Below are 15,713 nucleotides of genomic sequence, written 5' to 3' on the forward strand. Positions count from 1 at the left end.
AGGGATTCTCTGCCTCAAACCCTATTATAGGGGCTGAGTCACTGGCTTACTGGTGCTCTTCCATGCGGTCCCTAAGAGGGGTGCGTCATTTGAGTAGGTTGAGTCACTGACGTGATCTTCCTGTCCGGGTTGGTGCCCCCCCCCCCCCCCCCCCTCCCCCCCTTGGGGTCGGGAGATTTTCGTGGGCTGTACTCGGCCTTGTCTCAGGATGGTAAGTTGGTGGTTGAAGGTATCCCTCTAGTGGTGTGGGGGCTGTGCTTTGGCAAAGTGGGTGGGGTTATATCCTGCCTGGTTGGCCCTGTCTGGGGGTATCACACACACACACACACGCACGCACACACACACACACACACACACACACGCACACACACACACACACACACACACACACACACACACACACACACACACACACACACACACACACACACACACACACACACACACACACACACACACACACACGCGCACACACGCCACAGTGTCTCCCGACCCCTCCTGTCTCAGCCTCCAGTATTTATGCTGCAGTAGTTTGTGTCGGGGGGCTAGGGTCAGTCTGTTATATCTGGAGTATTTCTCCTGTCTTATCTGGTGTCCTGTGTGAATTTAAGTATTTAAGTATGCTCTCTCTAATTATCTTTCTTTCTCTCTCTCTCAGAGGATCTGAGCCCTAGGACCATGCCTCAGGACTACCTGGCCTGATGACTCCTTGCTGTCCCCAGTCCACCTGGCCGTGCTGCTGCTCCAGTTTCAACTGTTCTGCCTGCGGCTATGGAACCCTGACCTGTTCACTGGACGTGCTACCTGTCCCGGACCTGCTGTTTTCAACTCTCTCTCTCTACTGCACCTGCTGTCTCCAACTCTGAATGATTGGCTATGAAAAGCCAACTGATATTTACTCCTGAGTAGCTGACCTGTTTCTCCCTCTACAACCACTGTGATTATTATTATTTGACCCTGCTGGTCATCTATGAACCTTTGAACATCTTGGCCATGTTCTGTTATGATCTCCACCCGGCACAGCCAGAAGAGGACTGGCCATCCCTCAGCCTGGTTTGTCTCTAGGTTTCTTCCTAGATTCCTGCCTTTCTAGGGAGTTTTTCCTAGCCACCGTGCTTCTACATCTGCTTTGCTTGTTGTTTGGGGTTTTGGGCTGGGTTTCTGTACAGCACTTTGTGACATCGGCTGATGTCAAAAGGGCTTCATTAATACATTTGATTGAAAATTGTTTTCTAGGGGACCCTACAATCTTTGGCTACATTTAATGTTTTCTCTTAGCTATTTCATGTAGCTAACATATTCATTCTTTTGTAACGGATGTGAAATGGCTAGCTAGTTAGCGGTGGTGCGCGCTGGGTAACGATGCTTTGTGGGTGTCAGTCATTGATGTGTGCAGAGGGTCCCTGGTTCGCGCCCGGGTCGGGGCGAGGGGACGTAATAAAGTTAAACTGTTACATTGATGCTGTTGACCTGGATCACTGGTTGCTGCGGAAAAGGAGGAGGTCGAAAGGGGGGTGAATGTAACTGATGTGAATTGGCTAGCTAGTTAGCGGTGGTGCGCGCTAATAGCGTTTCAATCGGTTACGTCACTTGCTCTGAGGCCTTGAAGTAGTGGTTCCCCTTGCTCTGCAAGGGCCGCGGCTTTTGTGGCGCGATGGGTAACAATGCTTCGTGGGTGTCAGTTGTTGATGTGTGCAGAGGGTCCCTGGTTCGCGCCCGGGTATGGGCGAGGGGACGGACGTAAAGTTAAACTGTTACACTTTGCGTATTCCTCTTTGATTTAGAAGATACTGTTGCACAAAAAACATGCTGATTTAGGTCTACACCATCACTGGTATTATCAGGCTGTAAAGCTAGTTACGTTTGCTCTGACTCAGTACATTTATTAGCTAGCCAGCTAACTAGCGATTAGCATTAGCGGTTAACACGATTTAGGCCCAACTAGCTAAGAAAAGATAAACTAGCCATTAGCAGATGTAAGAAACAAACTAATAGTGTAATTATAGAACGGTAGTGGATTTATATTAAGAAGCAAAGTGAAAACAGCATTGTTGTCATCAACATTGTTGTATGTGCTGCATTGACCACGCAGACTGAACACAAGTGTCTCGTTGTCGAGGAACAACAAACGCGCTCATTGAGTGACAGGGGGCGGGACTAGGTCTGTGTGGAAAGCGGCGTGGAGAGAGAGAGAGAGAGAGAGAGCGGAGAGAGATGACTCAAGTAGCGGAGTAAACTATCAAAATGGATGTTACACATGGCGTATCACAAACCAAACATTAAAATATCGTTATAGAAGGTAAAGTAAAAACCCAAACCAGTCCGTGCATCAATACTGGTATATAGTAAAATATGGTATACAGCCCAGCCCTACCTGTGCATGGAAAAAAAGGTATTTTGCGTCTCAATATATGACAGCCTGTTCCTCTTTCATATCTGCTTTATATTTAGCATATACTGAACAAACAGACCTGCCCTCTGTTTCTTCATCATTAGTGACTTCTCAATAAAAACGGAAAAAGATAACTGCTTCTCACTCTGTCTCTCTCGTGGTGATAGCCAGCGGTTGAAGATGAGTGACCTTTATTCCTCAATACAACAAAATAAAGATAACTGATATTTTGCATACTGACAGTCAGGCGACCCTGACGTTTCCTTTCTCACACATAGCTTCCGGCCTTCAGGATCCTATCGCCCTTATCATACCTGAACTACCACGGATCATTTGCCAAGATTATCCAATCATAATGCCTAATCTGTTCTCTTTCAATTCTGTAGAAAGCCTTCTGCGGTTCACTTCATTTATAACATAACTGTTTACCGTGTGTTGCTCTCTACGGTTAAAATGTATCCTTAACAACAGATATAGGATCAGATTACCCTAACCCCCAATCAACATTAACCATTAAAGTACATGAACACATAACTGACCCTATATCAGTGATTAGGAACAATTTCTACTCAGTTAGAATCTGGCAAATTGCTCAACATAAATAATAATGTGTTGTTGTTCAGGTACTGGAAGCCCAGCTTCTAGATTCAGATTCTCCTTCACTCTCTCCCCCAAAATGTTCCCTCCTTCTCTCTCCCCCATAATGAGGTCTCTCCTTCTCTCTCTCTCCCCCAAAATGTTCCCTCCTTCTCTCTCTCCCATAATGAGTTCCATCCTCTCTCTCTCTCTCTCTCTCTCTCTCTCTCTCTCTCTCTCTCTCTCTCTCTCTCTCTCTCTCTCTCTCTCTCTCATAATGAGTTCCCTCCTTCTCTCTCTCTCCCCCAAAATGTTCCCTCCTTTTCTCTCTCCCATAATGAGTTCCCTCCTTCTCTCTCTCTCTCCCAAAATGTTCCCTCCTTCTCTCTCTCTCCCATAATGAGTTCCGTCCTCTCTCTCTCTCTCTCTCTCTCTCTCTCTCTCTCTCTCTCTCTCTCTCTCTCTCTCATAATGAGTTCCCTCCTTCTCTCTCTCTCATACTGAGTTCTCTCTCTCTCTCTCTCTCTCTCTCTCTCTCTCTCTCTCTCTCTCTCTCTCTCTCTCTCTCTCATAATGAGTTCCCTCCTTCTCTCTCTCTCCCCCAACATGTTCCCTCCTCTCTCTCTCTCAATGAGTTCTCTCCTTCACTCTCTCTCCCCCATAATGAGTTCCCTCCTTCTCTCTCTCTCTCCCAAAATGTTCCCTCCTTCTCTCTCTCTCTCTCTCCCATAATGAATTCCCTCCTCTCTCTCATAATGAGTTCCCTCCTTCTCTCTCTCTCCCCCAACATGTTCCCTCCTCTCTCTCTCTCTCTCTCAATGAGTTCTCTCCTTCACTCTCTCTCCCCCATAATGAGTTCCCTCCTTCTCTCTCTCTCTCCCAAAATGTTCTCTCCTTCTCTCTCTCTCTCTCTCTCTCTCTCCCATAATGAATTCCCTCCTCTCTCTCATAATGAGTTCCCTCCTTCTCTCTCTCTCTCTCTCTCCCATAATGTGTTCCACCTTCCTCCTCTCCCCCCATAATGTGTTCCCTCCCTCTCTCTCCCCCATGAGTTCCCTCATTCTCTCTCTCTCTCTCTCCCATAATGTGTTCCCTCCTCTCTCTCCCATAATGTGTTCCCTCCTTCTCTCTCCCCCATAATGTGTTCCCTCCTTCTCTCTGTATCCCATGAGTTCTCTCTCTCTCTCTCTCTCTCTCTCTCTCTCTCTCTCTCTCTCTCTCTCTCTCATAATGTGTTCCATCTTTCTCTCTCTCTCCCCATAATGTGTTCCCTCCTTCTCTCTCTCCCCCATAATGTGTTCCCTCCTTCTCTCTCTCTCCCATAATGTGTTCCCTCCTTCTCTCTCTCCCCATAATGTGTTCCATCCTTCTCCCTATAAGGTGTTCTCTCCCTGTAGGTGGGAGTGAGGGTACAGCAGGGCAGCTGGTGTACAGGGTCTATCACGCTGGTACCTGTTGATGACAGGTACTGAGTAGTGGGTGTAGTAGCCAACACTCAAACCTCTGCCAACGCTAATGTCGTGTTCTTAATGTCGTGTTCTTAATGTCGTGTTCTTAATGTCGTGTTCTTAATGTCGTGTACTTAATGTCGTGTACTTAATGTCATGTTCTTAATGTCGTGTACTTAATGTCGTGTTCTTAATGTCGTGTTCTTAAACTTCTTTGGGCTGCAAGCCCGAAGCCGGGCACAATATGACAACAGCCACTTCAAGTGCAGGGCGCGAAATTCAAAAGATATTTTTTAGAAATATTTAACTTTCACACATTAACAAGTCCAATACAGCAAATGAAAGATAAACATATTGTGAATCCAGCCAACATGTCCGATTTTTAAAATGTTTTACAGCGAAAACACCACGTATATTTATGTTAGCTCACCACCAAATACAAAAAAGGACAGACATTTTTCACAGCACAGGTAGCATGCACAAAACCAACCTAACTAACCAAGAACCAACCAAACTAACCAAGAAACAACTTCATCAGATGACAGTCTTATAACATGTTATACAATAAATCTATGTTTTGCTCGAAAAATGTGCATATTTGAGGTATAAATCAGTTTTACATTGCAGCTACCATCACAGCTACCGTCACAAATAGCACCGAAGCAGCCAGAGTAATTACAGACACCAACGTGAAATACCTAAATACTCATCATAAAACATTTCTGAAAAATACATGGTGTACAGCAAATGAAAGACAAGCATCTTGTTAATCCAGCCAATATTTCCGATTTCTTAAGTGTTTTACAGCGAAAACACAATATAGCATTATATTAGCTTACCACAATAGCCAGAAACACAAGCAATTTACCAGCAGCAAAAGTTAGCGATCGTAACAAACCAGCAAAAGATATATAATTTTTGACTAACCTTGATAAGCTTCATCAGATGACAGTCCTATAACATCAGGTTATACATACACTTATGTTTTGTTCGAAAATGTGCATATTTAGAGCTGAAATCAGTGGTTATACATTGTGCTAACGTAGCATCTTTTTCCCAGAATGTCCGGATATTTTTATGACACTCAACTATTCTGACCAAATAACTATTCATAAACGTTACTAAAAAATACATGTTGTATAGGAAATGATAGATACACTAGTTCTTAATGCAATCGCCGTGTTAGAATTCTAAAAATAACTTCATTACGACATCCAGCTTAGTTATAGCGAGAGAGTGCCCAAAATCTGGGCGCAAACTAATAGTACACATGTTCGACAGATATATGAAATAGCATCATAAAATGGGTCCTACTTTTGATGATCTTCCATCAGAATGTTGTACAAGGGGTCCTTTGTCGGGAACAATCGTTGTTTGGTTTTAGAATGTCCTCTTCTCCAGTCAATTAGCACGGAAAGCTAGCAAAGTGGCGCGAAGCTCTCCTTCGTGAACAAACGCAGACAAAGCAACACGCCTAACGTCCCGAAAAAATTTCAATAATCTAATAAAACTATATTGAAAAAACATACTTTACGATGATATTGTCACATTTATCAAATAAAATCAAAGCCGGAGATATTAGTCGTCTATAACGACAGCTTTTCAGAAGGCAATACCAGGTCCCTTCTCGCACGTTCCAGAAAACAGGAAATTGGTGTCACGTCATGCCAAGAGCTTTTATTCGACCTCAGATCATGTTATACACTCCATTTCTTCTCTCACTGCCTGTTGACATCTAGTGGAAGGCGTATGAAGTGCATGTATACTAATACATATCAAGCACATTTATAGGCAGGCCCTAGAACAGAGCATCGATTTCAGATTTTCCACTTCCTGTCAGGAAGTTTGCTGCAAAATGAGTTCTGTTTTACTCACAGATATAATTCAAACGGTTTTAGAAACTAGAGAGTGTTTTCTATCCAATAGTAATAATAATATGCATATTGTACGAGCAAGAATTGAGTACGAGGTCGTTTGAAATGGGCACCTTTTATCCAGGCTACTCAATACTGCCCCTGCAGCCCAAACAGGTTAATGTCATGTTCTTAATGTCGTGTTCTTAATGTCATGTTCTTAATGTCATGTTCTTAATGTCGTGTTCTTAATGTCGTGTTCTTAATGTCATGTTCTTAATGTCATGTTCTTAATGTCGAGATCTTAATGTCATGTTCTTAACTTCTTGCGACTACAGGGGGTGCTGTTCCGAATTAGCATTTTGTCGTCTCCAAATTAAACTGCCTAGTACTCAATTCTTGCTCGTACAATATGCATATTATTAATTCTATTGGATAGAAAACACTTTCTAGTTTCATACAAAGTTGGAATGATGTCTGTGGGTGACCCAGAACTCTTTCTACAGCGAAATCCATGACAGACAGTGAAAGGTCTGAGAGCGAAGCTCTGGTTTCAGATCAGTTTTTAAGGTCTCTGTCTATCCTATGGAACGACACGAACTGCACCCGCCTTCCCCTGGATGTCAGTAACCAATGAGAAGTGGAATGGGCCTTCTCCGTAGCTCTCAGAGGTTATAAAAGACCAAGGAGTGAGAGTAGCCCCCCTTTCGACGCTCGCCCTTACGCAGGAAGGGACCTCCGGATGCCATTTTCACAGGCTCGGTTATCAACTTGAAATGTATCCGTCTGTAATTTAATTCGATATAGGACTTAGAAACATCATAAGGTAGTTAATTTAAACCGTTTTATAGCAATTTATATCCGTTTAGTGCGATTTTGATGCATTTCTATGTGAAGCACCGGGCACATTTCGGGGTCCCGGTCGAACGTTAGCGGGCATTTAGACGGACAAAGGACATCTTTCGACCAAAAGAAGATTAAACCCAAGAAAGAATACATTGCCCAAGAATCTGATGGAAGAACAGCTCAAAGTAAGCAATATTTAATATGATAAATCGTTGTTCTGTCGAAATATTTTAAACGCATATTTCGCCATTTTGTTTGGTATAGCTTCACTTGGCGAACCCTGTATTGAAAAGTAAGGATAATTTTAAAAATGTAAGTCAGCGGTTGCATTAAGAACTAATTTGTCTTTCGATTCCTGTCAACTCTGTATTTTTTAGTCAAGTATATGATTAGCTTTGGATTAAACTAGATCACTCTGAAAGCTGACGTCCCTCATTTTGATGCTTGAGTTGTGACTATTTCCATTGTATAACCACGGTTTTGTATGGCTAAATATGCACCTTTTCGAACAAACTGTATATGTATGTTGTAAAATGATGTTACAGGAGTGTCATCGGAAGAATTCTGAGAAGGTTAGTGAAAAAATTAATATATTTTGGCGATGATAACGTTATAGCTCCCTTTGCCTTGAATTCATGCTCTACTAACGTTTGCACATGTGGTATGCTAACTTATCGATTTATTGTGTTTTCGCTGAAAAACGCTTAGAAAATCTGAAATATGGTCTGAAATCACAAGAACTGTGTCTTTCCATTGCTATGCTTTGTCTATTTTTATGAAATGTTTTATGATGAGTAAATTGGTCATACACGTTGCTCTATCTAGTAATTCTAGTCGATTTGTGATGGTCGGTGCAATTGTAAACTGTGATTTCTACCTGAAATATGCACTTTTTTCTAACAACACCTATCCTATACCATAAATATGTTATCAGACTGTCATCTGATGAGTTTTTTTCTTGGTTTGTTGCTATCAATATCTTAGTTTAGCCGAATTGGTGATAGCTAGTGGTGGAGAGAGAAAATGGTGGACAAAGAAAGATGGTGTATTTTGCTAACGTGGTTAGCTAATAGATTTACATATTGTGTCTTCCCTGTAAAACATTTTAAAAAACAGAAATGATGGGTTTATTCACAAGATCTGTATCTTTCATCTGGTGTCTTGGACTTGTGATTTAATGATATTTAGATGCTACTATTTACTTGTGAAGCTATGCTAGCGATGCTAATCAGTGTGGGGGGGGTGGGGGGTGATCCCGGATACGGGGTTGATACAAGTGAAAGGTTAATGTCGAGATCTTAATGTCATGTTCTTAATGTCGAGATCTTAATGTCGTGTTCTTAATGTCGAGATCTTAATGTTATGTTCTTAATGTCGTGTTCTTTAATGTCGTGTTCTTAATGTCGTGTTCTTAATGTCATGTTCTTAATGTCGTGTTCTTAATGTCGTGTTCTTAATGTCGTGTTCTTAATGTCGAGATCTTAATGTCGTGTTCTTAATGTCATGTTCTTAATGTCGAGATCTTAATGTCGAGTTCTTAATGTCGAGATCTTAATGTCATGTTCTTAATGTCGAGATCTTAATGTCATGTTCTTAATGTCGAGATCTTAATGTCGTGTTCGTGTTCTTAATGTCGTGTTCTTAATGTCGTGTTCTTAATGTCGTGTTCTTAATGTCGTGTTCTTAATGTCGAGTTCTTAATGTCGAGTTCTTAATGTCGTGTTCTTAATGTCATGTTCTTAATGTCATGTTCTTAATGTCGAGTTCTTAATGTCGTGTTCTTAATGTCGTGTTCTTAATGTCGTGTTCGTGTTCTTAATGTCGTGTTCTTTAATGTCGTGTTCTTAATGTCATGTTCTTAATGTCGAGTTCTTAATGTCGTGTTCTTAATGTCGTGTTCTTAATGTCGTGTTCTTAATGTCGTGTACTTAATGTCGAGTTCTTAATGTCGTGTTCTTAATGTCGTGTTCTTAATGTCGTGTTCTTAATGTCGTGTTCTTAATGTCGTGTTCTTAATGTCACGTTCTTAATCTCATGTTCTTAATGTTGAGTTCTTAATGTCGTGTTCTTAATGTCGTGTTCTTAATGTTGAGTTCTTAATGTCGTGTTCTTAATGTCGTGTTCTTAATGTCATGTTCTTAATGTCGTGTTCTTAATGTCGTGTTCTTAATGTCACGTTCTTAATCTCATGTTCTTAATGTTGAGTTCTTAATGTCGTGTTCTTAAAACTTCTTCTCAATAGGGGGTGCTGTTTGCACTTTGTAACAATTTCGTTCCCAAATTAAACTGCCTAGTACTCAATTCTTGCTCGTACAATATGCATATTATTATTACTATTGGATAGAAAACACTCTCTAGTTTCTAAAACCGTTTGAATTATATCTGTGAGTAAAACAGAACTGGAGCTAGAGCAATTTTCCTATGAGGATGTGAGAATGCTGAATTCTGCTGGCTGTTCTGAGATCCGTTTATAAATCTGCCTGTCTTCTATTGGTTGAGATGCACTGCATACGCCTTCCCCTGGATGTCAGCGAATAGTGAGAATTGAAATGGTGTTTCTAGGCAGATCTGAGAGCTTATAAATGGTCTGGCAACGTAGGGTCCGTCCTTTCTTCTCCTCGCTCTGACGTAGAAAGGATCTCTGGCTGTCGTTCTAGAATGCTCCCGTTATAGCCCTTAGATATATCCGGCTCTGTTTTTATTAGATATAGGTGTTAAAGACATCATAATGTTGTTATATTAAACCGAGTTATATCAGTTTATATCGGTATATTGCGATTTTCGGATATTTATTTGTCCTGCGTTTTAGTGAGTCGGACACGTCTTTGCCACATGGCTAATGTTTACTGCTAATTCGAACGTTGAAGAGGACAATCTACAACCAAGCAACGATTCTTTTGGACTAAGGACACCTTGCCCAAGATTCTGATGGGAGTTCATCAAAAAGTAAGAACTATATATGATGTTAATTCGTTGTTCTGTTGAAAAATGTAGAACTCATATTCTGTCATTAATCTAGGTGCGGTCTCGCTTTAACGCACGCTGTATGTTGTAGTAACGTTAATTTTAAAAATCTAACACAGCGATTGCATTAAGAACTAATGTATCTTTCATTTGCTGTCCAACCTGTATTTTTTAGTCAAGTTTATGATTAGTTACTGATTAGACTAGGTGCCTCTCCCAAGATTTCTCCCGACATATTGTTGGCAGCCTGGCTACTTTTCTCATTGTATAACCACGATTTGTGCCGCTAAATATGCACATTTTCGAACAAACTCTATATGTATTGTGTAATATGATGTTATAGGACTGTCATCTGATGAAGTTTTGAGAAGGTTAGTCAAAAATGTAATATCTTTTGCTGGTTTATTCGCTATCGCTAATGTGCATGAATCAATGCTGCTGTGTGGTTGGCTATTGTAGTAAGCTAATATAATGCTATATTGTGTTTTCGCTGTAAAACACTTAAAAAATCTGAAATATTGGCTGGATTCACAAGATCTTTGTCTTTCATTTGCTGTACGCTGTGTATTTTTCAGAAATGTTTTATGATGAGTATTTAGGTAATACACGATGGTCTCTGTAGTTATTCTAGTTGCTTTGGTGAGAGTTGTGATGGTGGCTGCAATGGTAAACTATGATTTATACCTGAAATATGCACATTTTTCTAACAAAACATAAGCTATACAATAAATATGTTATCAGACTGTCATCTGATGAAGTTGTTTCTTGGTTAGTGGCTATTTATATCTTTATTTGGTCGAAATTGTGATAGCTACCTATGCAGGAAAAAAATGGTGGGAAAAAAAGTTGTGTCTTTTGCTATCGTGGTTAGCTAATAGATTTACATATTGTGTCTTCCCTGTAAAAAAAATTAAAATCTGAAAAGATGGCTGGATTCACAAGATGTGTATCTTTCATCTGGTGTCTTGGACTTGTGATTTAATGATATTTAGATGCTGGTATTTACTTGTGACGCTATGCTAGGCTATGCTAGTCAGCTTTTTTACTGATGGGGGTGCTCCCGGATCCGGGTTTGTGAGGAAGTAGAGGTTTTAATGTCGTGTTCTTAATGTCGTGTTCTTAATCTCGTGTTCTTGATGTCGTGTTCTTAATGTCATGTTCTTAATGTCGTGTTCTTAATGTCGTGTTCTTAATGTCGTGTTCTTAATGTCATGTTCTTAATGTCGTGTTCTTAATGTCGTGTTCTTAATGTCGAGTTCTTAATGTCGTGTTCTTAATGTCGTGTTCTTAATGTCGTGTTCTTAATGTCACGTTCTTAATGTCGTGTTCTTAATGTCGTGTTCTTAATGTCGTGTTCTTAATGTCGTGTTCTTAATGTCGTGTTCTTAATGTCGTGTTCTTAATGTCGTGTTCTTAATGTCACGTTCTTAATGTCGTGTTCTTAATGTCATGTTCTTAATGTCGTGTTCTTAATGTCGTGTTCTTAATGTCGTGTTCTTAATGTCGTGTTCTTAATGTCGTGTTCTTAATGTCGTGTTCTTAATGTCGTGTTCTTAATGTCACGTTCTTAATGTCGTGTTCTTAATGTCATGTTCTTAATGTCGTGTTCTTAATGTCGTGTTCTTAATGTCATGTTCTTAATGTCATGTTCTTAATGTCGTGTTCTTAATGTCGTGTTCTTAATGTCACGTTCTTAATGTCGTGTTCTTAATGTCATGTTCTTAATGTCATGTTCTTAATGTCGTGTTCTTAATGTCGTGTTCTTAATGTCGAGTTCTTAATGTTGAGTTCTTAATGTCACCTGAGTTCACAACCTTTCCCAAAAGCATCTTAAGTAACCTTTGTAGGAGCGTAGTTATATCGCCGAGCTGTTTCCCAAAACTATCGTTATTAACGTTGCACTAGAAAACGCTCATAGTCTAATGCCTGCCTCAGACCACTAGAACAGCTGAGTAATCTAACGCCTGCCTCAGACCACTCGTAGAACAGCTGAGTAATCTAAAGCCTGCCTCAGACCACTAGAACAGCTGAGTAATCTAACACCTGCCTCAGACCACTAGTAGAACAGCTGAGTAATCTAACACCTGCCTCAGACCACTAGTAGAACAGCTGAGTAATCTAACACCTGCCTCAGACCACTAGTAGAACAGCTGAGTAATCTAACACCTGCCTCAGACCACTAGTAGAACAGCTGAGTAATCTAACACCTGCCTCAGGCCACTAGTAGAACAGCTGAGTAATCTAATGCCTGCCTCAGACCACTAGAACAGCTGAGTAATCTAACACCTGCCTCAGACCACTAGAACAGCTGAGTAATCTACCACCTGCCTCAGACCACTAGAACAGCTGAGTAATCTAACACCTGCCTCAGACCACTAGTAGAACAGTTGAGTAATCTAACACCTGCCTCAGACCACTCGTAGAACAGCTGAGTAATCTAACACCTGCCTCAGACCACTAGAACAGCTGAGTAATCTAACACCTGCCTCAGACCACTCGTAGAACAGCTGAGTAATCTAACACCTGCCTAAAACCACTAGAACAGCTGAGTAATCTAACACCTGCCTCAGACCACTAGAACAGCTGAGTAATCTAACACCTGCCTCAGACCACTCGTAGAACAGCTGAGTAATCTAACACCTGCCTAAGACCACTAGAACAGCTGAGTAATCTAACACCTGCCTCAGACCACTAGAACAGCTGAGTAATCTAACACCTGCCTCAGACCACTAGAACAGCTGAGTAATCTAACACCTGCCTCAGACCACTAGAACAGCTGAGTAATCTAACACCTGCCTCAGACCACTAGTAGAACAGCTGAGTAATCTAACACCTGCCTCAGACCACTCGTAGAACAGCTGAGTAATCTAACACCTGCCTCAGACCACTAGAACAGCTGAGTAATCTAACACCTGCCTCAGACCACTAGAACAGCTGAGTAATCTAACGCCTGCCTCAGACCACTAGTAGAACAGCTGAGTAATCTAACGCCTGCCTCAGACCACTAGAACAGCTGAGTAATCTAACGCCTGCCTCAGACCACTCGTAGAACAGCTGAGTAATCTAACACCTGCCTCAGACCACTCGAACAGCTGAGTAATCTAACACCTGCCTCAGACCACTCGTAGAACAGCTGAGTAATCTAACACCTGCCTCAGACCACTAGAACAGCTGAGTAATCTAACACCTGCCTCAGACCACTCGTAGAACAGCTGAGTAATCTAACACCTGCCTCAGACCACTAGAACAGCTGAGTAATCTAACGCCTGCCTCAGACCACTAGAAGAGCTGAGTAATCTAACACCTGCCTCAGACCACTAGTAGAACAGCTGAGTAATCTAACACCTGCCTCAGACCACTCGTAGAACAGCTGAGTAATCTAACACCTGCCTCAGACCACTAGAACAGCTGAGTAATCTAACACCTGCCTCAGACCACTAGAACAGCTGAGTAATCTAACGCCTGCCTCAGACCACTAGTAGAACAGCTGAGTAATCTAACACCTGCCTCAGACCACTAGAACAGCTGAGTAATCTACCACCTGCCTCAGACCACTTGTAGAACAGCTGAGTAATCTAACACCTGCCTCAGACCACTAGAACAGCTGAGTAATCTAACACCTGCCTCAGACCACTCGTAGAACAGCTGAGTAATCTAACACCTGCCTCAGACCACTAGAACAGCTGAGTAATCTAACACCTGCCTCAGACCACTAGAACAGCTGAGTAATCTAACACCTGCCTCAGACCACTAGAACAGCTGAGTAATCTAACACCTGCCTCAGACCACTAGAACAGCTGAGTAATCTAACACCTGCCTAAGACCACTAGTAGAACAGCTGAGTAATCTAACACCTGCCTCAGACCACTAGAACAGCTGAGTAATCTACCACCTGCCTCAGACCACTAGAACAGCTGAGTAATCTAACACCTGCCTCAGACCACTCGTAGAACAGCTGAGTAATCTAACACCTGCCTCAGACCACTAGAACAGCTGAGTAATCTAACACCTGCCTCAGACCACTAGTAGAACAGCTGAGTAATCTAACACCTGCCTCAGACCACTAGAACAGCTGAGTAATCTAACACCTGCCTCAGACCACTCGTAGAACAGCTGAGTAATCTAACACCTGCCTCAGACCACTCGTAGAACAGCTGAGTAATCTAACACCTGCCTAAAACCACTAGAACAGCTGAGTAATCTAACACCTGCCTCAGACCACTAGAACAGCTGAGTAATCTAACACCTGCCTCAGACCACTAGAACAGCTGAGTAATCTAACACCTGCCTCAGACCACTAGAACAGCTGAGTAATCTAACGCCTGCCTCAGACCACTAGAACAGCTGAGTAATCTAACACCTGCCTCAGACCACTAGTAGAACAGCTGAGTAATCTAACACCTGCCTCAGACCACTCGTAGAACAGCTGAGTAATCTAACACCTGCCTCAGACCACTAGAACAGCTGAGTAATCTAACACCTGCCTCAGACCACTAGAACAGCTGAGTAATCTAACGCCTGCCTCAGACCACTAGAACAGCTGATTAATCTAACGCCTGCCTCAGACCACTAGAACAGCTGAGTAATCTAACACCTGCCTCAGACCACTAGAACAGCTGAGTAATCTAACACCTGCCTCAGACCACTAGAACAGCTGAGTAATCTAACGGCCTGCCTCAGACCACTAGTAGAACAGCTGAGTTAATCTAACACCTGCCTCAGACCACTTAGAACAGCTGAGTAATCTCACGCCTGCCTCAGACCACTCGTAGAACAGCTGAGTAATCTAACACCTGCCTCAGACCACTAGAACAGCTGAGTAATCTAACACCTGCCCTCAGACCACTCGTAGAACAGCTGAGTAATCTAACACCTGCCTCAGACCACTAGAACAGCTGAGTAATCTAACATCCTGGCCTCAAGACCACTACGTCGTAGAACAAGCTGAGTAATCTAACACCTGCTCAGACCACTAGAACAGCTGAGTAATCTAACACCTGCCTCAGACCACTAGAACAGCTGAGTAATCTAACACCTGCCTCAGACCACTAGAACAGCCTGAGTAATCTAACACCTGCCTCAGACCACTAGAACAGCTGAGTAATCTAACCCCTGCCTCAGACCACTAGAAACCTCAGACCACTAGAACAGCTGAGTAATCTAACACTGCCTCAGACCACTAGAACAGCTGAGTAATCTAACACCTGCCTCAGACCACTAGTAGAACAGCTGAGTAATCTAACACCTGCCTCAGACCACTAGAACAGCTGAGTAATCTAACACCTGCCTCAGACCACTAGAACAGCTGAGTAATCTACCACCTGCCTCAGACCACTAGAACAGCTGAGTAATCTAACACCTGCCTCAGACCACTCGTAGAACAGCTGAGTAACCTAACACCTGCCTCAGACCACTAGAACATCTGAGTAATCTAACACCTGCCTCAGACCACTAGTAGAACAGCTGAGTAATCTAACACCTGCCTCAGACCACTAGAACAGCTGAGTAATCTAACGCCTGCCTCAGACCACTAGAACAGCTGAGTAATCTAACACCTGCCTCAGACCACTAGAACAGCTGAGTAATCTAACGCCTGCCTCAGACCACTAGAACAGCTGATTAATCTAACGCCTG

The 15,713-nt window shown here is 42.3% G+C and overlaps 1 protein-coding gene across 1 annotated transcript in view; it reads left to right on the top strand.

Annotated features, from left to right (window-relative positions):
* LOC120020225 (plasma membrane calcium-transporting ATPase 2-like) overlaps positions 1 to 15,713 on the top strand; it is an 80,101-nt gene that overhangs the window by 3,237 nt on the left and 61,151 nt on the right. Inside the window, exon 2 of the mRNA XM_038963756.1 lies at positions 4,366 to 4,416. Coding sequence (XP_038819684.1) covers positions 4,366 to 4,416 — 51 coding nt within the window. The remainder of the gene's footprint in view (positions 1 to 4,365; positions 4,417 to 15,713) is intronic.

This window comes from Salvelinus namaycush, chromosome 2 (genome assembly GCF_016432855.1).
Source record: "Salvelinus namaycush isolate Seneca chromosome 2, SaNama_1.0, whole genome shotgun sequence".
Classification (NCBI taxonomy): Eukaryota; Metazoa; Chordata; class Actinopteri; order Salmoniformes; family Salmonidae; genus Salvelinus; species Salvelinus namaycush.